This window comes from Meleagris gallopavo, chromosome 3, assembly GCF_000146605.3.
Source record: "Meleagris gallopavo isolate NT-WF06-2002-E0010 breed Aviagen turkey brand Nicholas breeding stock chromosome 3, Turkey_5.1, whole genome shotgun sequence".
NCBI lineage: Eukaryota > Metazoa > Chordata > Aves > Galliformes > Phasianidae > Meleagris > Meleagris gallopavo.
Window position 1 is genome coordinate 70,953,760 of NC_015013.2, and position 27,528 is coordinate 70,981,287.

Here is a 27,528-nt window from a genome sequence, read left to right on the forward strand (position 1 = left end):
TAAGGGCACTCAGATCAATTCACCTCCTGATAAAAAGGGCCCACATCATTTTCCTCATCCTCCTAGTTTGATTTCAGTTTAAGTGACCAGGATCCATTTGACAGATCATACCACATGAGACCAGCAATTCTGAGTTTAGGACTCATGGTGTCAGGCAGATGATTGGTAATGGCCAAAGCAGTGTCGACCAAAGAGAAGCTAAGGCTTGGACTGTCTTGCCATTCACATTCAAGACCCTTTGGTACTTTCTGTTCTTCAGCCTGAACCTTTTTCAGTCTTTCATCTTGTTTGTTGTTAACAAAAGTGCAAAGCTCACTGGGCAAAACACTGCATGACGCTGTAATTATGGTCTACACTGAATGCAGCAGCCTTTTAATGAAATCATTCAATTTCTTACCTCAAAGGGTAAAGATCAGAGTTTCAACTTGGTCTGTCTTACTCAGCTAAAAACATTAAATGATATGGAAAAATCAATTTAGAAATGTTAATTTGCTCTAAAAGCCCGAAGAATAGTAACTATAACCCCTGTGGTGCTAAACTATCTTACTCTCTACCCTCTCAAAAACCAACTTATTTTATGTGAATAGTTTTAAGGTAAGATAGACTAAATAGTGCCTTTGATAACAGGATACCACTTGCATTGGTTTCCAGCATTCCTTTGTGGTGCAAGAAAATCATTTAACCTTAAACTTTTCAGACATCTGCCTGAGTGTCTGATTTGCGATTCAGTTTCATTTGTAGTAATACTGAACAATGTGCACAGAGGCAACTGGAAGTTGTGATTTTAATAGATTAACTATAGAATCATAGAACCATTGAACAGTTTGGGTTGGAAGGCACCCACCAGCTCAGGCTGCCCAGCGCCTCATCCAACCTGGCCTTGAACGATTCCAGGGATGGGGCACCCACAGCTTCTCTGGACAGTGCTTCACCACCCTTACAGTGAATAATTTCTTCCCTTTATCTAATCTCAATTTACCATATTTTAATTCAAAGCCGTTATCTCTTGTCCTATCACTACACACCCTCGTAAAAAGTCCTTCCCCGTCTTTCCTACAGGCCCCAGTAGGTACTGCAGGTCACAATGAGGTCTTCCCAAAGCCTTCACTTCTCCAGGCTGAACATCTTTCAGCCTGTCTTCAGAGAAGAGGTGCTGCAGCCTTCTGGCCATCCTTGTGGTCTCCTCTGGACCCACTCCAAAAGCACCTCATCTTTCTTGCACTGGGGGCCCCAGACCTGGACACAGTTCTCCAGCTGGGGCCTCACAAGAGCAGAGCAGATGGGGACAAGCAGCTCCCTCACCCTGCTGGCCATCTCTCTGTTGATGCAGACCAGGATACAATTGGCTTTCTGGGCTAGAAGCACACACTGCTGGCCCATATCAAACTTTTCATCCACTGGAACCCCCACGTCCTTCTCTGTGTGGCTGCTCTCCATCCATCCATACCCCACTTACTGTACAGCATACGGAAGCTCTTAGATAACACAGTCCTTGTTGATTCAAAATACACCTTCAATATTAATGGAGCTTTTTGATCTTACTCTCTCTGTGCCACACTTCCCAGTTTATCTCCTAGAAAGCAGAGATAATCACAAACCCTCATTTCTCAGTGCCATTGTGGAACACAGGTACATTCGCGACGTGCTCAGCACCTATTGTAATGGGCACCGGAGGAAAAGAAAAATCAGGAAATTAAATCAAAATAGTGTGATGAAATCATGGCATTAAGTCTATAGCTGACCAAAAAGGAGGAAGGAAAACATGGAACAGTTGTTCATTGAGTGGACACAGACCATTCTGCAAACTAAAACTGGCAAGGAAGCCAATAGAAAGAGAATATACAATCTTGCAATTAATTTCAAGGCACAAGAAGCTGTAAACAGGCTGAGTACTTTTGGTACCTGAATTTGTAACCTTAGCTTTCCTTCGCAACAGGAATTTTCTGTAAACAATAAAAGAAATGACAGGTGTACTTAATTTGAACAATGAGGAACATTTGCCTCATCACCATTTAATGAAACTTTTAGTTCTTAAGGGTATCAGCTGCAGAGGAGGAGGAAAGCTTATACTTCGAAAATTACAGCTTCATGATAGAAAACTATTCTTCTTAAGCCTCTCAACTGTCTAAAAATCCAACTTCCACTGTAAAAATTTAATGAACTAAGCTGAAGCTTCTGTCAAGTCCACAGAAATAGATGTGCAAGTCCTATTATCAAAGGAAAAAAGCAGCATCATTGAGAATTCTGAAATGCTGCAGGCATCATACAGTGCAGCAAGCCAGATCAGCTCAGTAAAATACTGGAAACATTCAAATGCCATCCAAGTTCAGCGTTTACTACTCTTCCTACTGATCCTATCCACACTGAAAGTTTCCATTAATTTATCAACTAAAGGCTCTTTTACTTAAAAAAACAAAACAAAACAAAACAAAAAAAACCATATAGGTGGGACTTTGAAAATATATAGTCCTGCATTCTCTAACCACTTACTATTGCCTCTGAGGTTTTTATTGAAATTAAAACTATCTCTCGGATCTATAATATTTCATTAGTAAAATCTAAAGGCTTTTAGGTATGTAGGAAGCAGAAAGCAGGGAGAGAGGGATTTCTTACAATTACATATACTTCATATTCACATTATTTTAGCACATATTAAAAGGTAAAACATTTTTCAGCTACTGTTTGTGTTTGTTAATGGCCATCTTTGATTTTCATGGATTATAATGAGTCCTAAAAATAATGAACAAAACTTACATCCACTGTAATAACCATGAAACCTAATATATTCCTATCTAAATTATTTAAACAAGACTGTTTAAAATTTATGACGTTACCCTGGAAAGAGGCACACAAAGGATGAGTCATGTTTTTGAGCATTCTCATGTGTTATGCAGCAGTGATTACTTACAGAATGGCTGACGAAATCTTTGGAAAGGGAAAGAGTAATCTTTCCAAATCAAGTTACATAACTTTGATTTACATAAATGTAATCCATTCAATAGGCCGAGCAGAAAAGTAATATTTATGGTCAAGGCATAAAAACTTAGGGCTTTATTTGTAATTCCTACAAGAAAAGCAAACATAAAAGGGAAAATGAAGGAGGAGAGGAGAAAGTTTTCCTGTTTGGAGGTATGTGGTACTTACTGTGCTGCCTTGCCACTTCTTGATGTAAGAAAATTGAACACGTTTTAAATTGCCTAGAAATTCCAGTGCAAATTAATAAGATGATTCTATACATGGAGCCATAAATTCAGCATGCCTTTGACAGAACCTACTTTGTTTCACCCTGTCTGGTTATGGTCCTAAACTGACTGCTCAGCCAACTAAAATGCATGGATACGTAGCAGCTTTCATCAGCACAGGGCCCACTTGCTATTCCCAAGGGCCTCCTCTGGCCCTTGATGTCACCTGTATGACGTTCAGCCTCTGCTGCACACACAATTTCAGCTCTTCTGATCAAACTACCAAATGGAGTATGTATAAGTGTGTTGGTACAGATGTACATGTGCACAGAATAGGATGAGACAGAAAAATGACTGACTTAATCTCTGCTATATTTCACCTGAAAACAATCTTTACAGCTGCCCATTACATCTTCAGAGGTAACTACCCAAAACCACCAAAATATACTTCTGTTGAGAAACATCCCTAGTACCATCTTAGAATTTGATTCAGGATTTTCAAAACTAAACTACAGTAAACTAGCATGTACAGTTATATAGCAAAAACTCTTCTGAAAGGAATTTTATCTATCAGAAATAATTATAACAAACAACAGTGGCTAAATTCCCTACGCAAGCTTAATTCAGCCTTCATCTGCACACCCACTGTGCAGCACTCTGAACCACATAAATACAAATTATATTTTCCACAGTACTGCTGGTTTTGAAGTTTTCACAGAAGAGCCAAGCCACAAGCTGTTTGGTTCAACAGTTGCATATCTCTGGGGCTGTCCTGCCAGAAGGGCCGAAGCACTCAAAATCCACACTGTCACTTAACTATACTCACTACACTGTCAATACATGGCTGGGCAAATCTGGAGACAAATCTTGCTTTCATTCAAGCTAAGAAATCACTGTTGGGCTCTCAACAATTCAGTGTGCCCACCTGGGACAGACTCTCCAAAAAATTCATTTATTAGGGACTGTAGCTAAAGTATAACAGACTTACTGCAAATGACCACAATCTGTGCTCACTAATGAATTATGAATTAGCTAAATGGGAGAGAGCCTTTATAGGAATGGCCACAGACCATGTTAATGCCAAAAGTCAGTACTTTTTCAAAGCACAGAGAAACGAGAATGCTACAAAGGAAAGATCATCAAAATTTAATACAAAATGATGCATTCTCCCTTCAATCTGGTTCACAGAAACAAAGCTGAGCTGCTTTGAGAAAACATAAACAAAAGCTATAGCACACACACATGTGATGGGGTAACCCAGCATAAAACGGTTTGGCCAAAATGAAAGTAGACACCACCAGTGTTATATGGAAGTCCATTGTGACAGACAACCTACTGCCAAAGCCCATCTACAATATCGTCTCCCTGTACTTAACTATAGTGAGGCCTCGCCTCAAGTACTTTGTTCTGGGCCCCTCACTATAAGAAAGACATGGAGGACCTGGAGCATATCCAGAGAAGGGCAACGAAGCTGTGAAGGATCTGGAGCACAAATCTTATAGGGAGCAGCTGAGGGAATGGGGTTTGTTTAGTCTGGAGGAGAGGAGGCTCAGAGGAGACCTTATTGTTCTTTACAACTGCCTGAAATGAGGTTGTGGTGAGGTGGGGGTCAGACTCTTATCCCAGGTAACAGAGATAGGATGAGAGGTCATGGCCTCAAGTTGTGCCATGGGAGATTCAGATTGAATATCAGGAAGAATTTATTCTCAGAAAGAGCAGCGAGGAGTTAGAACAGGCTGCCCAGGGTAGTGGTGGGGTCGCTGTCCTTGGAGGTGTTCAAGGATAGATACAGTACGTAGGGACATGCTCCAGTGGGCAGTATTAGTGGTAGGTGGAGGGGTGGACTGGATGATCTCAGCAGTCTTTTCCAACCTTAATATTCTATGATTACAATGAAAAACAACGCAAACATCACTTGAATGAAACATGCAGAGTTCACAAGTCAAACAAAAATTGATTTTTTTGGCTTATACGTGCACCCCAAAGTGAATGCCATATTATGATTTAGGATATCTCAACAGTAATAGCAACTGCTATTGATATCTATATTTTAATTCTAATCAATTCTATTCCAATATTTATACGGACTTCAGATCTATAGCATATCCCATTTTAATTCTGTATTTCTGACACACACCATAGATTAAGTCCACGGAATTGTGTTAACAGTAGCAACAAGTACAAGGACTAAGTAACATTTTTAAAACTGCTACTTAATTATGATAAATTACCTTCTTTAGCATGATCTCTTCATCTATTAATAACAGTATAACTTGAGATTACTGCAACAGATGTTATCTATATAACACAGGAAAAACAACATTGCAGTAACTAACTACAAACAGTACAAAATCCTTTCTCCCCCACCCCCTACATTAGATAAGGGTTTTGTCCTACCGTTTCACTGTTCAATTACATCTAAAAAGATAACTGACAATTTGTAAACTCACTTATTTCAAGCACACAGAAATTCTGAATGTTAATAAAAGACATATTTTGGGAAAGCACTAACAATACAGACAAGGATCACACAAAGCCATGCACGGTATGCAAATGGCAGCTCACAGGATGCTGTATACAAAATGACTGAGCCTTGACCAAACCAGACCTTGACATCAACAGCATACGGATGGGCATCACGGTCCAAAGAAACAACTTTTTAGACGTATTTTGTTAAATTATTACTGTTATTGTGATTATGCTAACTAAAGATGAAAATCAAGCACAATTTGAAGTATGATTTTCAAGTCTGCAGTTTCGCTGAAGAGCAAGCAGAAATCGTAAGTAATGCAGAGTAACTGCTGATTAAATATGGAATAAAAATCTCCTCATGGAATTCCTCATGGAATAACAATACTCCTCATGTGTGACTAACACAGGGTCAGGCAAGGTGTCATGTTCACCCAGAAATCTTTGGATGGGTCAACAAATCATTCTGTGCAATCACAGGGATAAAACAGTAAGCAACCCCACAGCACTTGAGAAGGACGAGAACATTGGAGAGAGTCAATGCTTGCACACTGCTGAGTCTCCCTGTGGACTCCCTGTCCCTTATCCATCCCCATATATGAAGAAATCACAACTAATGTTTTCAACAACTTTAGCACTGTAGGTATCAGATGCAAGAATTCTACCTTTAAGCTTTTAAAAACACCATAGCTTAACGTCTGAATGTCCTGGGGTAAATTTATGTAAAGTTCTGTTAGGTTTAACCTTTCTATAATGCAGTTTGGAACACAAATAATTTTCAAGAAAAGGGAAAAAGAAAAAAACTAATTATGTTTACAATCTCCTTCTCTAGCCTTGGGCAATACTATGAACTTCATCAACATGAGATTCAATCACCCTGTGAAAACGTGTTATGTTTGAACTGTGGAAAGACAGTTTGTCAAGCAAAATTGAGCCTCACAATTCTCCATTTGTTTCTCCTATTTAGAAACAATTCTTTTATAATTACAAGCAATATAAAGGCTTTGCCTATTGGAAATCACAGGGACACAAAATATTTGAGCTCTAGTCTATGCATTCCCAAGCAAGAAAATACGTGGAAATATAAATGAAAGAAAGCAGTTGAAACTAGTGAGGTGGAGGATACTAGAAGAGAGGAATATGAGTGCAAGATGTGGTGTAGGTAATCTCTGCTGGTCTTGAAGTACCTCTCTTTTCTGCCATTTTTACCCGATAATGCTTCTGATATAGGGCACGCACAGCCAACAAGACAATGCTGGAGGAGCTTGGGGGCGGGGAGAGGAAAAGATAATTAGGGAACAGTTGATAAAAGTGTAGACTGATAATTAGACAATTACTCAGATGGATAAAGTTACACAAGATGTTATCACAGTGATCACAAGGTTATCACAGTTGTAGTTTTTTAATCTAATCCTAAAAAAATAAAATCATTAGATGTTGAGAATTAAAAAGTACTCCCAGAGCCTGTTTATTTCAGTTAACTTAGTAGAAGGACATGAACATATGGTAGAAATTTGCCCTCGCCTAAAATTACTCTGCTTGTACACAGTACTTTGTAAACACGCAGACAGGGAATGCTACTGCCAGATACAGCAAAGGGAACAGAAGGATAAGAATGGGGGTGAAGGAGGGAAGGGCTTCCGACCATCCCTTTCACACATGCTAATGGAATACAATTTGCTGGAACAGTAAAAATTCATAGCACTTTAAGGTCCAGAAGGACTTAGCCACAGCTGTACGTGCACATCTCCGCATTAGTAATACATAAAAAAACCCAAGAACAGGCACTGAGAAGTGCAAAGTCTGACGCAGACAGATAACCTGATACTGAGAAGCAGATGTGGGGTGAGAAAGAAAAGACAGATCCATCAGCATGGGGAGGCATAACAGAGTCAGCACCATACTGCACTGCACTGATGTCACTGATATGCCACAAGAAGCAAGCAAACTAATATGGGATTCAAGAGATCTTCCCCACAGATCCTCCTCGCCACCCCTACCAGAAAGAAACACGGCAGAGAGTAAAGAAAACTAAATGCATGACATCTCAGAATGAGAGATGTTGCTTGCAAGCCAGAATGAGAGGCCTTCCACAAACAAAATTAGAGACAAAGCTAGAACAACCAAACACAGAAATATGATTAGAGGGAGACAGTTCTGACCAGGCCTGTGCATTTTATTATTTCTTTATTCATCTGCATCCTTTGCCCTCCATTATCAGGAGTATAATGGGCAGTATGCTCTACTCACAATCAACATATCTACTTTGCCTTCCAGTCCAGGAAGGATTACAAGCTTTCAAAGACTGGAAATTCCCCCAGTTCCAGTTCTAGAAATAAAAATAACACACCAACAGAGTCCCTGGAGGTCACCTCTTAACCTATCTCAAAGAGAATGAATAACTCAACCCAAAATATTAAAAAATGTCTGCAGAGCATTTTTGTGGCCAAAATAAGGCTAGCTATAATTTAAAAACATTGTAAGATATTAAGCCACTTGGGAATTATTTTCTAGACTAGAAAAAGGTGTCAAATTGCAGAAACAATAACAGGAATTTATTGCTTACCACCGGAAACCAAAATTCTGATTTTCGACAGAAAAATCAGGCATTTCCAAATTGTAAGATAAGTGCAGGGAATTTAGTGCTGTTACCCATTTCTGAGAAGCCACACTTCACATGGCAAAGTAGAACAAATAAGATGTTCTAATGTTTAATAAAGTATTTATTAAAGCCAAGATTTTGACTCTTGTAAACTCAGGGAACTGAATGTCTCATTGAAGTGTTACTAGCTATACAAAAACAGATCAACGTCCTTGAACCGAAAAAGGCAGAAGCAAGCCAAGGGCTGCACACAAACTGAGGCCACTCATTCAGACATCATCACTGTAAGCACACGCAGAAACTCCCAGAAGAACCGATCCTTGAAGGATTCTTCTCACTGCGACACAACTGGAAAAGCATGGGGTAATTCCATACAGATGTCATCTGTTTTCACAGTCTGTATTTTTCCTCAGTTTTCCTCCTGCAACCTGTTGAAGTTGTTCTAAGCACTTAAAGTCAAGATGATTTCTCTCTCACCGCTCTTATAAAATTTTAACTACAATGCTTTAAGCTCAATTAGTCCCTGAACTAAGTTACATGGTTCCAGCCTTTAGTTTTTAATAAGCATTTATCCCCGAGGTTACAAAGGTAACCTGATTCACTCAGAAGTCTGACGAGCAGTGTGGTTTACTTTCAAACAGTCTGCTAACGCACACCAGTGCCCCGTACTCACATACTGACATTCTGTGGGAATGGGGAAAGAAGGCAAGTTGGGACAACAGTGACAGGACTGACAGTAACAAGCAGCTGCAGGAAAAAAAACCATTCTCCTTCCTACTGTTTTTATTCTTTCTGTTTTTGGAGCCCTCTGAGATAGGAGAAAAAGAAAGAATTACATTTCCTTTGCTCGCACTTTTTCCTTGTTTCTGGGCTTAATTTCCTTTTCCTGTACCACAGATTGGAGGAAGGAGAAAGTGCAGTCACAGTGGATAAGGGGCCAGAGGTCTAAGGAAGTTGTGGATCCACTCATAATAGGCAGGAGACCAAGAATTACAAAGAAATTAATTATTAGGGAATTAGGCTTGCCAGTATTTTTCTTCCAGTTATGAATGCTGATCATAAATGCAGAAGAAAGTGCTGCTTCCAGGACAGACAGAATAATCGATTTCTTTTTCATTTTGGGCTTTTTATTTGAAACTAATCAAAGGAGCAGAACAACAGCATTTATAAAAGGTACCAAGAATAACAAAGAATCTTCTGCTGATTTCGAGTCACATGACTTACATACAGAAGCTATTTCACTTTGATAGCTTATAGTCATATTGATATCGATCAAAGGCACCTGCAACTGTCTTGGTTGCACATGCACTGCAGTAATTATGCATGCAAGTGAGCTTATTAGACTTTTTTCTGGTTGAGGACCAGTATAATTACTCTAAGAGAATATACGATCATGGTAACTGTACACACAGATTATGCATGCATGCAGTTTTAAAAATGAATTGTTGCATTCATTGTCTCTATTTTCATAGTACCCTATGGAAACACTCATCCACTGAAAACAATATTAAAAAGTATTAACTTTTTAAAAGATGTACATTTATTCAATGTCTACTGAACATTAAAAAAATATAACAATCCAGTAATTTTGTTTTCCAAGCTGATACATCAGCAAAATTTCACCACTGTCACAAGAATTACCAACATGAAAAGAAGAGCATATTTAAACATAGCTTCTTACTCTTCCTTTTTATATGTTTACTAACCAGTAAGTTCGTTAAGGTAATAAAGGATTGGTAATTATTTGAAAAAATAACGCATATGATCAAATTTTGAAAAAGAACCAACCTACATTGCTTTCTGCAATTGTTAGAGGTAAGTTGAAATATTTAAGAAATTGGGGTTCTCACCATCCTTAAGTCTACATGATTTGATTATACTTCAGAGCAGAAGAGTTGGTGCACTCAAACCCATACAAGGTGTTTTTATTATGGTACGTAAACAACAACATGGAAAATAGGCTTTCATCTTTCAAGACCATATTAACATAAGGAACAGTTTTGCTAGGGCAAAAGCATTTATTATTAAGTATTTCAAGGGATGTGACAGAGGTAATAAAATATTTAGATACTGCTGTATTCTGGCAGATCACGGCGTAGTCGTATTGCCTTTAGCTTCTCTACTTTGATTTTTGTTCGCAACAGTTCTTCTTCCAGCTGCTGCTTTCTTTTCAAACCATCTCTTTTTTCTTGGACATAAAGCCCAATTTTTCGTTGATTTTCTAATATTATTTGATGCTCTTCTTTCAGCATTTGCAACATCTGTGGGTCATACCCACACATTGGTCTAAAGCGTTCTCCAACCTCAAGCCTAAAAAACTCATCTCTTCTTGGCACAGGAGAGGGAGACATCATAACTCTCATGTCAACTGAAGATACTGACGTTGAAGGAGACCTTTCCATAATGTGCACCAACTGGTGTTCTTCCTCTTGTTCTACGTTCTCACTTGGCTGTGAGTCTATAATCAAAGAAGGAGGAGGTTTGACATCCTCTTCTGATTGCAACTCCATCATGACTGTAGCAGGATGGTGATCCAACATTGCCTGTGGTGAACTGGTACCAGCAATTGTTTCTTTATCGATATTAGCGCTAGAACACACAAAATCATATTTAAATAATGCATTAAAAACTGTAAAACAAACAAACAAACAGTTGTAAGCAACCAAAGCTTCACTTGAAATATTACTCTGTGCTACCTATGCCTAGGTCTCTGCTTTGTTACGTGACCACCATCTGCATCCTTCCTTCCTTCTACCACATACACACAGCCCCATATGATTTAGATGGCATTGCTAATCTGAAGGCAGCGTAGCCTATAGTGAACAAACCAGGGAGGTTCTTATTCTGAAACAGGAGAAGCAAGCATTAGTGATAAGTGAGAATAAAAACAAAGCGGCTGCAGAAAGTGATGCAAGTGACAGAGAAAACAGTTTGTGTAATCTAGAAAGTGATTTTAAAAGGCAATAAACTTGCAGAAACATTTCCATCTCCCAAACTTACTAATCTCCTCCTGTTCTAATGCATTCTCTGTTTCTGACTCATGCACCTAAAGGTTTAAGCTTTTCTTTTTATTTGTTGTTTTTTTGGTAAAACAATCACTGAATAAAATGACGCAAGAAGCCTGGGGAGAAAAAACCACAGCCCAGATGATGACCCTGCCAGTAGATCAAGGAGTCAAGGTAATCCTTGTTCCTTCCCCTTAACCAATGATCTCACTGGTTTCCTGAAGTTTCAAGAGAGGGCATGGAAATGTTACCATTAAGAACAAGCCCATAGTTCTGTGCAGCATTTTTCCAGCTTTTCTAAAGTACAACACCCACTTGACTCATCTGCCTTTGTGTAAACTCCTGAGTCAGCAGCACCTCCAGTCATGATTTGATATTACATTGGCTCTCATGATATTAATGGCTCAAGCTGCTCCTGTCTATTTCTCTCTTCTCTATTTCATCAGTTGTGTCTGAAACCCTACAGTTCTGCACATCACTCCTTTATACAGGTAATAATTTTTTAAGCCCTGATCCGCATTTTGATCTATTTGACAGTATAGATCTACAAAGAATACCTTCAGCATGACTTGGGAGGCAGTACAGTGTCATATAGGAACAGTGAAATGTTAACCTGGCACTGAGAGCAAAGACAGTGCACCACCACAGCCATGACTGTTTAAAAAGGAGGCTAATGGCTACTGGTTGCAGTACATTCCCCAGCTCTTGAAGAACTAGCAGCTAAAGGCAGTGAGTGGATCCATGATTAATACAACATTCACAGACGTGCCCTAACCCTGGAGGACTTGAGTGCTATTAAAATAGTCTATTAAAATGGAGGCAGGTGTGTGAATATATACGTACATGATATATACATACTCACATACCTGCCTCCATTTTAATAGATAGCACTCAAGCATATAGAGTGTATTTTATATCAAGTATAAAATATATATATGTGTATATATATACTTTTTTTTTTTTTAAACTCCCTGTAAGCACTACAAGCCACAGTCTAAGGAGCACTATCTGATTATTAAAAACACTGGCCTGGTTAGCAGCAGATTTGGGTTCAAATTCCCAGAAACACGGGAGAATTCTGATTTGTGTATCATACTTCTCATGTAAGTGTGCTGACTCCTTGCACAGACATCAAAAGAAAGCATTATCCCCTTCGCATCTCGCTTTGGTCTTCAAAACTCTTGATTCAAAAGAAATAAGCAGCTACGGCTGCAACTTCCACAGGATCCTAGCTAGTCCACCATCCACTAACATGAAAAAGCAATTTCTAGAATAAAAGCATAAGAACTTCTAAATATTCAATTACAAGAATGTTCAACAGGGTCAGAGAAATGTGTTTTCCAAAAATCAGTTCTGCCAACCACCCAAACCATTTAAATTCGGGCTTTCAAAAAGAAAACTCTATCTGAAGCAGAAATTGAAAACAGAACCTTCATCTATCCCTGAAGAAAACAATCTTAATTCTGCCTACTGTCACCTGAGCTGCATATCAAGCATCAATTCTATCACCTTATTCCCTCTTCCTCACACCCCAAAGCTTCACCTGCTTCTCTACACCTTTCTCACACTCCATTCCCTCCTTTCCTGAAGCATGAGAAGTACTTTCCCGCATACAAATTTTCACCGTTTCCCCCCTTGCTGACTGTAGTTCTGGGTCTCCCCCTCCCCAACCACAGCTTCGAACACAGCTTCCCTCTTATTTATTTGCTGGCTCCTGGCCAGCTGCTAGCCTGAGAAACCTGGAAACAACTAGTAGGAGAAGCAGATCATTCTGACAGAAGGGAACGGAGGGAGGGGGCAGAAGGAGAAAGTGCGAGAGGTTAGGAGAAAAAAGAGAGGCGAGCATTGGTCTAACATAGAGTAGGGCCTCTAGTGACAAATTGATCTCTTACAGCATATTCCACACAGAATGTGAAAATGACCAAGTCTTCAGGTAACTTAGATGAAGCTGTTGGTTGGGTTTGGGCTTTTTTTTCCCCTTAGAATCAGCCTCTAAAGAAGAAACCAATTAGTGAAGAGAGAAAGAAGGAACTGAGAAACAAAAGGAACGCCTGCATGGTGGTTACTAATGTTGTTTCTGACAACTTGACTGAAAGAAAGACAAACAACAGTTACCACAACTGGGGGATGGTATTTATAACCCCGGAGGCACCAATGATTCACTCGGTTTTGTTTAATCACAGTGAGCTAGAAATTGCTTAAAGGTGCAATTAAGAATTTGGATTCATTATAAGTTGTACTCCCCTCCAAAAAGCTGAGCCATATCCTAGAGAGTTAAAACCCAACACTGGGTTCTCAAAATCAGGATGAAATGCATCTTAGTTAAAATCAGAACTACAAAATAATGACGTATTTGGGCAGAAAAATCTATTTAGATGATACTCTTTTCCTTTCACAGGCAGTGCCTTGGCTGTCCCTAGGAACAGCCATTTGGGGTAAGCAGTAATCAAGTCAATGTTCCCAGAGCCCTAAAGGAGTGCAAAAAACGTTTACATTACAGGAGACAAACGATGGAGATCATTAGGTCTTAATCATTCATGAAAAGCGGCACTGCTTTTCATAAGCCGATCTGCAAACCAAAGTTCTCCCACTATTGTTTTTTTTCCTCTTTACAAAAGTTGGTAGTCGAGACACTGCAACCTTTATTAGCGCAATTAAAAGCCTTGTTTTGTTCCAGAGAATTCTTTGGAACTGTTCCTCCAGGGGCATTCACCAGGAGCAGCAGTGCAGCCCAGTTGCTTCAGACTCCTTTACGCTAAGGACCCACAGCAGCATATTTTTAGAGCATCTGGCATGTTGGGATTTACACAATTGTTACCATTCAGTTCAACCAGTGGCACCGTGAATCAAATTCATCCTGTGTACACATGCCAGCTTTCCTTAGAGCATTTAGCTGTTGCACCAACTATCTGTACATCTGATTGAAATATGGAAAGTTCACTTCCCATTAATCCGTTTGTGAAAGCGAGGAAAAAAAATAAATCAGAGATTTCTCAAGATTTGTGGAGATTTATTTGGCTTTTATCTCTCCTGCCAAGCTTACTTTGTGTATCTGGAGGAACCAAAACCTGACCCCGGCGTTTTTGGATCCCTCAAGGACCAATACAGAACCAGCAGAGTGCTGCAAGTCAGATACGAGAGGCATTTGCCAGCTGTGTAAGAAAGCCTGTGTGCTGTCTGCCTGTATTATGTCTGGCTTCAAATCTAGACAGTGTGCCTCACTTTACTGAGCAGTAAAAAAACGAAAAAAGCCCTACAAAAAAGAAAACTTCTATTGCTGTATCTCTGTTTCTCTTCGTGTGCGTTTAAGCTGCCCAGCATACAGCACAGAACTGCTTGGAGTTTAGACTGCAATTAGCTCTGCTCCAGTTTCAGAGAATTAGCATCATTGCAAGAAAAGTGAAATTTTTAATGAACGTCTGCACTCACAAAGTCACTGCGGTGTGAGGAGTAAAGGATTGGTATCAGATAAAACAATATGCACATAAGAGCAAAACGAGCTCTTCCTAGCACTGCAAACTAACTTTATCAAAAATCTTACATAAACCGAAAACAGTTGCATATGTTTCAAAATGACTGCAGTATTGCCTTAAATGGAGGAGAATAGCCATCACTTTGCCAGTGTTTGAATAATCTGCCTATTAAAAGGTAGGGGAGGGGTAGAGGTTAGAGCTACTATTTCTCTTTGATTCTCCCTTAACCCTCACTTTCCGGAGTATGACAAAGACTGAAACAGGCTTTGAAAGAGCTGAGAAATGAATGCAGTGCTAAGTCACCATAAAGCTGGCCATAAAACAAAAGCAATATGATTTTGTCATTGTTCCCAGCTTTGGGATTTTCCCTTGCAAACACTTCCTTTAGGACACCGAACACACGAGAAGCGTTACACGGCAGATAGGAGGCGCCATCATTTTCATTCAGTAACAAAATAAAAAGAATTCTCTCACCTTTGTACACCGCTCCTGTCTCTTAAACACACATTGGAAATCTGTGGAATCATCTCCACAACTTTCTTGGTTGGCTCGGAAATGCTGCTTTTACAGTCTGAATGAGTCTCCTTTTGCTGCAATAGCTCCTGTTTGGCATATTCTTTGAGCCTCTTGTACAGCGTGCGCAGGCCCTGTGCGGTGCGAGGCGGGCGATCTACTCCGATGGCATTGTAGTTATCGGCTATGATATCCCAGCATTTGTTTTTTTCCACTATTACAGAATGCTTATTGGTGTGTTCTTCGAGAATTTTAACGTAAGGCTTCACGAGTTTTAGCAAATCGAGCTTTTCAGATAAGGTGAAATTAGAAGATCTGGCCTTCCCGACCATTGTTAGCTTTGAATTAAGGAAGCAGCTCCCGAAGCCACCATGCAGTCCCTAGCTCTGCTCAGCTCTTTTTCACAAACAGAAAAAGATCAGGCTTAACTAGGCTAGTCTCATTTAGGCCCACGCCTACAAGGGAGGGTTTATTAAAATTCCTTCAGCTTAAGCTGACGCAGGTTCAGGAAATCTGCTTAAGCCAAGCCTGACCTACATAAGGCTTCAGACTGAAGAAGACGAGAAGAAACAAGCAAAATACACTTTTGTACGAAGAGACCAGACGTACACAGGATTTAAAAACATAAAGGTTTAAAGATTAGCACATTACCCAGCTAAAAATTACCTAATTTAGCTTGAGTAACGAGCTCTGACACATAGCTCCGGCTCTCTCACACGTATCTCAAACTGAAACCGCACTCGAGATTTTACACGCCACGACGTCCCCAAAAAGCAACAATTGTTTTGTGCCGTTTATTGACTGTTAAACCGGGCAGGAGGAGCAGGGAGCGCAGCACGTACAGCGCACTGAGCGCCGCGTGTGTAGAGAGATCCCTAACAGAGCCCCCAGCACCGCTCCCCGGCTGCCGCCGCTCTCGCAGTATTTGCATAATGCTGGTCCTGCTGTCAATCAGCAGTTGCATATCCCCTAGCTAGTTAGGTTACACTCGGGCTTCGCAGCAAAGCTAAGCTTCCCCTGCATTCTGCAGGCTGCTCCTGCTACCTACACGGAGGCTTCTTAAAGAGGCAGTTTCTATTCCTGGCCGAAAGCTTAACGACAGCGAAAAACACCAAAATCCCAGCGAGAAAACCCCAAACACTGCAGCGTGAGCCCTGAATCAGCTTTTTATTAGAACTTCAGCCTGCAGCTGTGCCCTGCTAAAACATGCCTGCCTCGTAACGCATGTGTCATCGCCATTCGGGCCGGGCGGCTGCGAAATGGCATGAGCTAACTCTTGGGCTACATGCAATAAAGGTTACATTCAATCACGACAGATTTACTGAGTGCACTGCGGCGCGTGGATACCGGGACCAAGAAACCCTGCTTTCATGATAATACTTCTAGGCATTCTCTCAGGATAAAAATCTGATTCTTATTAATGAGATGGGTGTGCATTTCTCATGTTTGCTCAGAATTCTGTCACCTTAAGCCAAGCCTTAGCACAACAACGCACATCGGGCTTTCCATTTCTGCAGTCAAAAGTAAATTAACAAATCAGAGAAAAAGGGGAAAAAAAAAAAAACCCACACATAAAAGGAAAGGTGCTATGAAACTCAAAACCAAGTCTGAAAAATGACATACGTCATTGAGAGAGTCCAGAGGGTGGAAACAAACACAATCTGAGATAGCGGCAGCAGCCTCTCGAGCTTAACATGTTCAGCCTTGAAAACAAGGGAGACTGGAAGGGGGGTGAGGGTAAGAGGAACCTAATTATAGTCTAAAATATCTGAAGGCAATAAAGATCTGGGTATAAACTTGCTTGCTCTAAGGGGGAGAAAAGCCAAAGCAGAGGCAAGACTTCAGCTGCTAAAGATCAGCCAGCAGGTAGAACAAGAAGCGTGTTTGGAACAAATGCTGACACCTCACCCATAGCACCTCGTGTTTGTGACCGGCCTGCTTTGCTGGCACTGCTTTCAAGCCAACATCAAATTGAGCATTTTATAGTCTGAAGCCCATTTCAGCAGACTTTGAGAAACAAAATACTTGTGTGGTTAGAAGCAGTGTATGAAAACCAGTACTTTCAAACTCCTAATCCTTCCTTATTTCCCCACGCTTTGCTCTTTACTACAGTGAAGAGCTGGATGCTGGTGGTTATTTATTTTTTTTATTGCTCTTGGTTGCTCTTTTGTAAGTACAAGAAATAAAAACCAAAATGGATTACGCCTTAAGAACTTCAGGCTGCTGGCAGTGTTGGAATCCAGGAGTCACAAGAGCCCACACTGTGCCCTCGTATGTTGGAGCAGCTGTGCAATGCCCAATCTCATGACTTTTCAGTGACAAAAGAAAACAGTTTGGTTGTGTGATTAAAGGCTCCTCCCCACAAACACAGAGGAGCACAGATAACCAGCACTGGACAGAGGGACCCCAGTAACCGGAGCAAAAAGAGCAAAGCTCTTGGTCTGGCTGTTGCCACATCTGCTACAGAAGCACAACAGCACAAGGGCTCAGGAGTGGAGAGAGTGACAGAGAGCTGATGGGAGAGGCTCTCTAGATCACCTTGCAGACAAGGGAGGGGGGTTGTGACTGCCCACTGGGACATGGGACTCATGAGCTGCCAGAAAGGGTATTTTAGGATTGCACAAGGCTTAGTACAGGATATTTAAAGGAAAAACCAAGGGCAAGAAAAGTGAGGGATGAAAGTGTTTGGGGAAGGAAGAAGCACAAGCAAATACTGGGGAGATGGGATAAGAGGGACCCAGATGCATGTCAGCAGGAGTGGCTCAGTACAGTAGTCCAGCCATGCCCTGGGCCTGGTCACTGCTGTTTGTCCTCACTTCTTATTAAACTGCATTTGTAACTACTTTCCTGGGTGAGAAGAATCCTTACTCTGTGTATTCAAGTGTGCGTGGAAGTGCATCCAGGAATTGGAGCTGGACCACAGGTCACGCACAGGGACCCAGGTACACAGGGTGCCAGCAAGCAGAGGTCGGAACCCATGCACACTGCCTTAGTACATGTTTGTGCATGATCCTTGACAAGCATTGAGCCAGAGTAGCCAGCAAATAGGGTAAGAATCTTGGGAGCCACAAACAGGAGTAGCTTTGAGTCTGGCCCAATGCTGGAGAGAGCAGAGAGGTTGTGGGCTGGCTACTGGAAAGGTCATAAATCAGAGCAGCTGCCAGAGACCACTCCGTTTGTGTCTGTGGGGGCGAGGCAGCTGGGAAACCAGGCATGCAGAAGAGTAAACATCTAGAACTTGTCATAGGAGGGATCCATCCTTCCATCATTATCAGCCACAGAAGGGAAAAGATGAGGCCTTTGATGCTGCTGCTGTCTGTGCAAGGCTATGTTTTCTGTGCAGCTGGCCACATATGTAGTGTAGTGCACGCACGTGCCTGTGTGCCTCCTGGGAACAACTACATAGCCCCTCACTGTGGCTTGGAGCCAGCCCCAAGGAGCTGCAGCAGCCCCTCTTGTGCCCAGCTGCCAGGTATGGCAACTCCAAGCACAGAACCCTCTAAACTTGGTTACTTACCAGCTGACTGCTTAACACTCACCAACCTTCCACGCTAATGCCATTCCCACAGAACACCACCACAATGCTTTCTTTCGAGCAAGTGCCTGAAGGAATCAGTCTGAATTACTTACTGTTCTGCAAGAGTGTAAAATAACCCTTGTAAAAATGAAGCTGGCTGCCAAACAAGATTTTTTTCCTGTTTTTTTTTGGGGGGGGGGAGGGGAGGGAGGGAGGGAGGGAGGAACAAGGTTATTTTAGTGAGTTTTATTTGTTGTTGTTTTTGGTAGTTCTGCTCATCAGCCTAAGGTCACATCAGTATTTGGGTGAGAAATCACAAATCACAGAAGGTGAGAGGGCTGCATATTAACATGACATTCAGACTTCTTTGAGCTCCAAAAGGTGTAGTTTCAAGGTGATTACAAACAAAAAGCAAAGTTGCCACAGTCCACCCTTCATCCTATACCGTCCACCAACACGTACACTTATTACACGACAGAATGCACACAGCCAGTTCAGGGAGATGATCCAGCTAAAGACTAATCATTTTATTTTATTTTTCGGCCAGGCATACGGCTTAATATTTTGCTTAACATAAATGTGGGACATTGCCAAAAGTGGAATTTCTTTCTTCTTCCAGCCCTGCTGTGTTTCTGCCCCTTCCCTGTGCTGATATGAGCGCTCACAAAACTCTGGCTTTTATTTGTTTGATTCTTTTAAACAAACCATATTCTTCCCAATTTTAATGTTAGAATTCTTGGTTTTGAAGTGGATGCAATCTCCATATTTGGAAATTCAGGAAAAATGGGAGCTGCGAGATTAGGTTATTCAAGAACTGAGCAACAGCCCATTGCTGTTGAACTTAAAATAGTTGGGAAATACTAAAAACTACAGGTAGCATAAATTTAGGGGGTTGCAGCAGAAAAGTCTAGAATAAATACAAAAAAAAAAAAGATACAAATTGTGTTTTCTGGAGAGCTATCAAGAGGTGAATAAATCACAGATAGAAGTAGTTAGGGATTAAAACAGCCAAACTACTATGAAATGAATTGTTGAAAAAGTTCAATGGATCCAGATTTTAGAAGCCAAGTGACAGATGTGGATCATGACCAATAATTGCAGCAAGTGGCCCATTTCACTTTAGACATATATGAGACAGAAAATCCTATAAAGGATAACTTCTTAAACTAGAGAGAGAAAAGAGAGGGAAAGGATCTTTTGCCAAACAGAACTGAGGGAGAATACCTCCATTATATTTTCAGGCTTTCTGATCTCTATAAAGTACACAATTAAAAGACAAAAAAAAAAAAAAATTACACGATTAAGGAGGAGACCCCAAAAGAACATCATGAAAGATGAAGTTTAGAGCAGACTTGAATGCAGTGAATTACAATGGATTAAAACATTCAGGCAGGGACCTCTTAGTGCAAGAAATATCAGATCAGCAGATAAATGACTACTGAACTCTGTGAGGGTGCTCTGCTCACAGAGAGGTGGTCCCAAAGTAGGTCTAAAAGATACCTATTTTTCTTTTGTTTAACACTGTATAGGCAAACTAGCTCTGGAAAGACTGGCTTTGCATTTGTAGTTACCCAGAAGCTCAAGAATCTTAAAAACAAGAGAATGATTGCAAGATTTGATCTGAAGCCGAAGCGAAACTCTGATACCCCTGTGCTTATTAGAAACTGTAAGAGGATTCAACAGCTAAGACGGGTTGTGTTACAATCACTGAATATACTGGGGTATACTGGCAGCAAAAATATTTGGCAAGCATCGAGGCAGTTGCTCACTTGTGCAAATGAACTTGGCAGCTGCATAAGATGACTTGAGAGTGTCTGTGGGTATTAAGGGCTGCAAAAGTTCCATTAGGTCATCCTACAGTCTTCTTTACTGACATGACAGCAAGATTGTGCCAACTCATTCCATCGGTCTTAAGAGTGTGCTGCAGCAAAGGGTGGGTGAGAAAGTTTTCAGCTCCAAAGGTCTCCCATTGTGACAGCTGTTTCATGGATGAGCTCCAAAATTAAGACTTGCAGGCATTATTCATTATGGAGAGTTAAGAATGACAAAGTTTTGAGAGCTAAAAAATGCAAGAAGACTTCACCTGGAAGTGACTGTGCTTAAACAGACTTTCTCCTGAGTTTCTTGAATTATTTTTAGAACAATCAAATTTTGTTTCAGATAGCTTTCTCATTTCAAGCAATTTTATTACTGTCTTTATCAACTTTCACAACATTTTCACCATCAACTTTGCCCTTACTTGTTCCTACCCTGGCTGTACCAGAAGTCCCAGGACCACCCCTTTTCCTTCTCCTTGCAGTAATATTTCTAAATATCTCTAAACCTTTGCCCTCCATTTGGGAGATGCAGGACAAGGTTGGAAGGGAAGAACAAAGGGAAGCTTTAAGTCTTTTTTTCTGCATCTATTCTTGTCATCACCATCTACCACGTATCAACTCCTAGCATCTAGCAGTTCTTGCAACTCCTGGGTACGTGCATCACAGGACAAATCATGAAAACCCAGAAGTTGACAAAGTAGTTACCTTGACATTGCTCTCTTGAAATTAGCTTGAATTATGTATGGGCTACTCCAGAACTTTTACATCACGTAAAATTCTAAGCATAAAAGCTAATTGCGCTTCCATTCCCTCTGCTAGGTGTTGCCCCATGAAATGGGAAATACTCAGATGAGACAATTACACCAGCCTTCTCCATGCCAAATTTTAAAGAATTCACCTCAGTCTGACATTCCAGCCCACACGTTCAGATCTGTAACCATCCTTCAAAGGAAGTTTAACCTAAAGTTACAGGACTATATATTATAATGAAGTGACTAAATAGCACCGTAAATAAGCTCTTCACTTTATAAGTAAGAAAAAGGAACAGCATCATTCTTCACAAATTCAGAAATGCCTCCAGTTGTTAATCCACACATTTTCTCTTTTTCAGCAAGCTTTTTCATGACTAACCAGCAACAAGCAGCAAAGAAATATAGAAAGGTTTAGAAGTATGATTTTTTTTTTAGGACATTTTGCGTAAGTTCTTAAATTCCCATTTGCAAGATAGACTCTAGAGAAGCCAAGTTGCTGCAATTCTTCCATCTTTTGGAGATTATTCTTTTAAATACTAACCTCAGAATACTTCTCTACTCACTATTCCCAGCATTCGACATAGGAGCAGCTTTCTCTATTCTTCTGAGTTGCTCAAAGTGGCAGTTTTGAGGACCTAGAGATAATGGTCTAACCACTACCATGTTGATTTTCGGAAAGTCGTATTGCGATAATGCTTCTATTTCAGGGGGAGACTTAAGGCCCAAAGCCAAAAGCTGGGATCGAACTCTGGTCATGCTGGCATAGCAACAAAGGGCATCCAAACAATGAGCACAGCTACAGAAGGATGTGAAGGAATCCAGGCAAAGTCTGTAATAATATTCATTATAGCTCAAAAACACCTTCCATTTCACTCGAATAAAGCATTTGTCCTTTCATCTGATACCTACACTCTCTCCCATCTTCCCTTAAATCCAAATTTGTATCTTATCTAATGGGGACAAGAGAGTGCTGGGGAGAAACAGACTTTCTGAAAGATGAGAGCGGAAATGAAAATGATCTAAGAAATTTAGGACAGGCATGAATTTCTTCTTTTGCCCATCTTCACTCCTTACACACAAAAAGGCTTGATAATAAATTCCGATAAACAAGAAGTTAAGAAGAAACCACATGAACAGCTTTCCTCAGAATGAATAGAGAAACTGATAGAATCTTTACTGCTAAATCCAAACTGTTAAAAATAGGCTCTAGGCAGAGTATCTCTAAGTTCCTTCTTTCAAAAGTTAGAGTACTAGATCAATGTTTTTTTCTACACGTTTCATATATTTGCACGCAATTCCCATGGAGCCAAATAACAGCAAATACATTGGCATAGTAAGTTCATTTTCAAGGCCCATTCCCACCCTGGAAAAGTGAGTTCCCTTTATCTCCGCCCTTTTAACATGAGATCTCTGTATCTGTATAAAAAAAAAGAGAACTTAGGTCTTTTTTTTTCCTTGTTTACAAATTCTTGATTTTCAGTAACTTAACACATTGAAAAAAAAGGGAAAAATGAATAAAAGATGGTTGGATGGTTGTCTACATATAGCACAGCACTCTTCAATAGTTTATCTATCACTATTCAAAAACAAAGAAACTAGCAATTTTTGTCCCAAAAAAGCTAATGCTGTTCAGTTTAATAGGCAAGTTGTTACTGAAATTCTTTCACGTTAACCCTTCCAACTGTTTGGAAATGGTCTGATATCATCTATCTAATAAAACCCTGATAGTCTTTATTTTCTGACCACCTAATACCCTTCCAATTTCTAGTTCCCTTCCCCCATGATCTCCACTGATTCAAATACATACATTAGAGCACACGTAACTAGGACACAAGAAAAGTATATTTCACTGTCAATTCGCTGCCCTTTTCACAAATGTGTGAATATCCTGGTTATGTCATCTATCATTACATAAAGCCTAGTTATTCACATGACAGCTAGATACGATCATATCAAGTTATAAATTATGTCATATTAACTGTGGAAAGATCACACGAGAATTGCGCAAGTCTGGATTTGTTTTACAGCAGCCCATTATACTGCATTGCACATGGCTGCCCCATCCAGGAAAGCAGCTTTGCACTTGCTGTATGCTACATGATACGTTGCTTTTGGTGATGGAGCTGGCACAGTTTCCTTCCATCCATCTCACACATGGAGGTTTACCTCTGCAACCGCGGCACATTTTACTGCTCGACTGCTCGACAGTCCAAAGTCAAGATAAGGCACACTGGTTAGGGAGGAGAACTTCTTCAACAGGCCAGTGTATCACCTCAGCACACCATACTGTTTTCCTTGTGTTCAGTCTGTGGTAGTGAGTTGTACTTATTTGATTACGGCTACAGTTCAGTGATTGTTTTTCCCCTGAAGACTTTAAAACTGAAGAAGTGAGGGAAGTTGTGGCTGCTGCATTTGTTGCTTCTCAGCACAGAAACAGAATTCCTTAAATACAGGGTTCTGTTCTGGCCACTACTATAAAGCAGGTGAGGAATGTAGAATAGCAAGAGGGGAGGGATGCACTGAAAAGTCATGAAAACAAGCAAGGGCTACATCAGTTTTATTCAGAGCTGTTTGCAGTAACTAAATGGGCATAGAACCTACTTTGTAGCTTGTGGGAATATTCTGCTTTTGAGTAGACAGAGGTGTTGTCACCAGATGTGTTACTTGTGCTCTCAGAGCTTTGGGAACTTGCTTCTTGATCCTTACAGATCCCTTCCAACTCAGGATATTCCGATTCTATAATGCCAGGGTGCGAGAGTGAAGAATATCTCAACCTTTTTTTTTCCTTTAATTCTAGGAATTTTGAATACTAAGATTACAATAGGAAGGTTGTCCGGCTAAAACAATACTTCCTGCTTTGCTGCCATACCATCTGAATGTGTAACTGAAAGTACTGCATGACCATAGCAAAGGGTTCTCCTCTGGGGAACCCCGAGCATACATAATTACCTGGGGGAGTGCCAAAGAAGGTCAGATGCCCACAGCAGAGTAGAGGACATTATCTCACATCACAACAAAGAACAGCAAGCAAAATGTGTCACCATGAGGAGATGCCACAGGTCCAACACTGAAGCCCAGAAAACACAAATCATCTAGAACTAAACCACAGAATCCTCAGCAAAAAGCCTGCCTGCAAAATGTTGATTGCTGAATAGTGAGGCACTGGGCCAAACTGGTAACAGTTTGTATGCATACCTACCATGGCTGATGCGGAAATAAACACTTCTGGAACAGCATCACATCAAGAGACACAAACAATTTCCTCTCCTAGAAACTTAATTTAATATCAATCTAATTTTCTTAGTCAATCCCCAGGTACAGGTGTCACCTATGCAGAACAGAAACTACCTTGAATTTAGCAAGAGCTGGCTTCTTCACTACTATAGACCACTCTGTCTATCACGCTGCGGGGAGAAGCAGTTTATTTTATATAATGGAGAACTGGCAAAATTCTATCATTTTGAATACAAGCTGGTAACAAAATTTGAAAACATAAAATCTAACAAGAGCAATGTAGTGATGAATTATTTCAACTGAAGCATCCACTAACAGCTGTACTAAGGTATGGTTAGTTGTTATTAAAAGCTACCGATGTTTATGCAGTGTCTTTTACCCAAAGAGTTGACTGCTTCACCAACTGTTTATAAAAACATTTGAGGGGCCCACTGCACTGCAGCTATACATGCAGCTCCACCACTAATATAGACAGATGGTAAAAATACCCGACTGGAATATCTTCTCCAGTTCAATCTGTAAAGTGCAATAATGGAAATGAAGGAAGCAATAGAAATTACAATTAAATTACAATTAGAATGTTTTAAAATGCTGATGCAGACAAACAATCCTATTATGAAAATAAAATTCACTTAAACGAGGAAAGAGTTTTAACATTATAGGCCGACATACTCAGTAGACATGAATATTCCAGGGCAGTTGAAAAATGTATCCAAAACTGTATGCAAATAATAAATACAGTGAACTTTATAAGCATGAAAAAGATTCAAGAACATTCTGTCATCATAGAGCGAACGTTTTAATCTTGTTCTGAAATACAGTTACAATCTATCTGCATTGTTATTTCAAAGGCAATATTTGAATATGACTTCTGACAAAATTTCTCTTAGAAGGAGCATTAACAGATGTTAGAGGTGGATGAAAGACAAGCTACTCCTCAGACAAAAACGGAACAAGAGGTGGGTTGTAACAGAGCGACAGACTCCTTATGCAGCTTTTCAGTTCACCTACATCAGGTTCAAACAATGGATTCTCAGTGCAACTTAATGTCACGTCCAAGCACACAGGTGAAAGAGCTGTTTGTCTCCACACATGATATAGCAAACCCAGAGAGAAAACGAGACAGCATTCTCCTAGATTAAGAAGTCCAACAGAAAGTAAACTGAAAACTGATAAAAAAGTGTAAATTTGATTCAGTACATAGAAACATATACGTATATACATGTATAAAATGTTGCATTGAACAAGGTAGTGCAGGTGAGAACCTCCGTTGTGCCCAGTGCCCCTTACTTGCAATATATGTGCACTGATCATCTGCCAGAGTAGAAGTCCAAAGATTTAATCCAGAATACTGAGACACTGAGGGAGTTCAGTAGAGTTCAGAGATTTGTCTGTCTGTGAATACTTCAATCACAAACTATTTCTCTTGTAATTGCTTACAGGACCTCAGAAAGTAATGAGGACAAGTAGAAGCCAAGGAATTTTAAGAGCCGCAATAATTCCAGACGTATAATTTTCAATTTCTGCTATATACTTTTGGAATGGTAACATAATCTTCATTTTAAAAAGCATACAGACTTGTCCAACTGAATTCTTTGTAGGCATATGAGAGTAATAAATTGTCTTCTCTCACCACATCTGTTGGCAGTGTCAAGTAGTAATATATTCTGAATTCCAAAAAAAAAAAGGTACCAAAATGATTGGCACACTGTTTGCCTCATGGGAGAGAAAAAAAATACTGATTCATAAAACTGTAAATAAAGTTTATTTCCTTACACTGATATTTACAAAGAAGCATCATTTTTCAGTATTCAGAACTCATCATAAGCACGGTTAGCTGCTTGTTGAACACCATGTTTCTATAACCCTGCGTCTGAAATATCTTCAAATCCAAACCCTGGTACCACTAAAACGGCCTCAAGTTGTGCCAGGAGAGGTTCAGGTTGGATATTTGGAATCATTTCTTCTGCAAAGGAGTGGTCAGGTGCTGGAATGGGCTGCCCAGGGACAGAGTGGAGTCACCGTCCGTGGAGATGTTCAAGAAATGTTTAGATGTTGTACTGAGGGACACAGGATAGTGGGAATTACTGGTGATAGGTGGATGGTTGGACTGGATGATCTTGCAGGTCTTTTCCAACCTTGGTGATTCTATGATTCTATTTTAAAACTTTCTTGAAATTACAAAGCATAGGCAGGTTTCACTCTACAAAAGCTGATACCATTTTATTAAAACCTCTTTAGAAGCTTTTATCTCATCTGATAGACATTTAGATTCCTTTTCATTAGTGCAATATTAGGATAGAAGAGAAAAAGCCTGAAGAAGCAAATTTTTTTAAGCTAGATATGCTATAATTTAAATGGATGTTATCTAACCAACACCAGGATACTGACACGGTGTGGCGGATAAGTTTCACTGAAAGAATGTGCAGCATTTTCAGGGCTGGGTGAACAGAAATGAGCAATGAACAGTGCAGTTGTCCAGCTGTCCGCAGGTGTTTCATAAGAATTTCATTGGAAGCCGCAGTATTCATTTACACGTTCCACTGTACTAGAAACCCAAACACTGCAGCTTTCAGTGTGATATAAAGTTAACAAACAGCTTATTATCTGTGTAAAACAGTATTCAGACAGTAAACCAAAGTAATGCATACACAGGCTTTTTAAATCTTGAAATTATCTTAATGTCCCTTTAAGAGAGAAGTCTTTTTTTAACTGAAGATATAATTCCATTACAATAGTGATAATAAACAAATACCAACTCTGGCTTTCACAACTGGTTTCCATTACTTCTGAATTTCAGTTTTGTCAAAACAATTTAGTTCCACACTACAAAAGACGTTATAGTTTACACAGTCTACAGAATGGCTATATCAGCAGATAAAAGTAACATAAGTGGCAGAAGCTGTCTTGGACAATCTATGATATTAAGAAACTGTTTAAGATTTAATGAAGCCTCAATGCAAG

The 27,528-nt window shown here is 40.1% G+C and overlaps 2 protein-coding genes across 5 annotated transcripts in view; both read right to left on the minus strand.

Moving 5' to 3' along the window:
* Nucleotides 1-27,528, minus strand: part of RAD54B (RAD54 homolog B) — a 61,646-nt gene that overhangs the window by 27,485 nt on the left and 6,633 nt on the right. The window lies entirely within an intron of this gene.
* FSBP (fibrinogen silencer binding protein) lies at nucleotides 9,289-15,892 on the minus strand. The gene is made up of 2 exons (XM_003205182.4): nucleotides 15,206-15,892; nucleotides 9,289-10,842 (listed from the first exon to the last, which is right to left on the minus strand). Exons 1-2 carry the CDS (start codon nucleotides 15,574-15,576, stop codon nucleotides 10,317-10,319), a joined length of 897 nt encoding a protein of 298 aa, XP_003205230.1. The 5' UTR covers nucleotides 15,577-15,892; the 3' UTR covers nucleotides 9,289-10,316.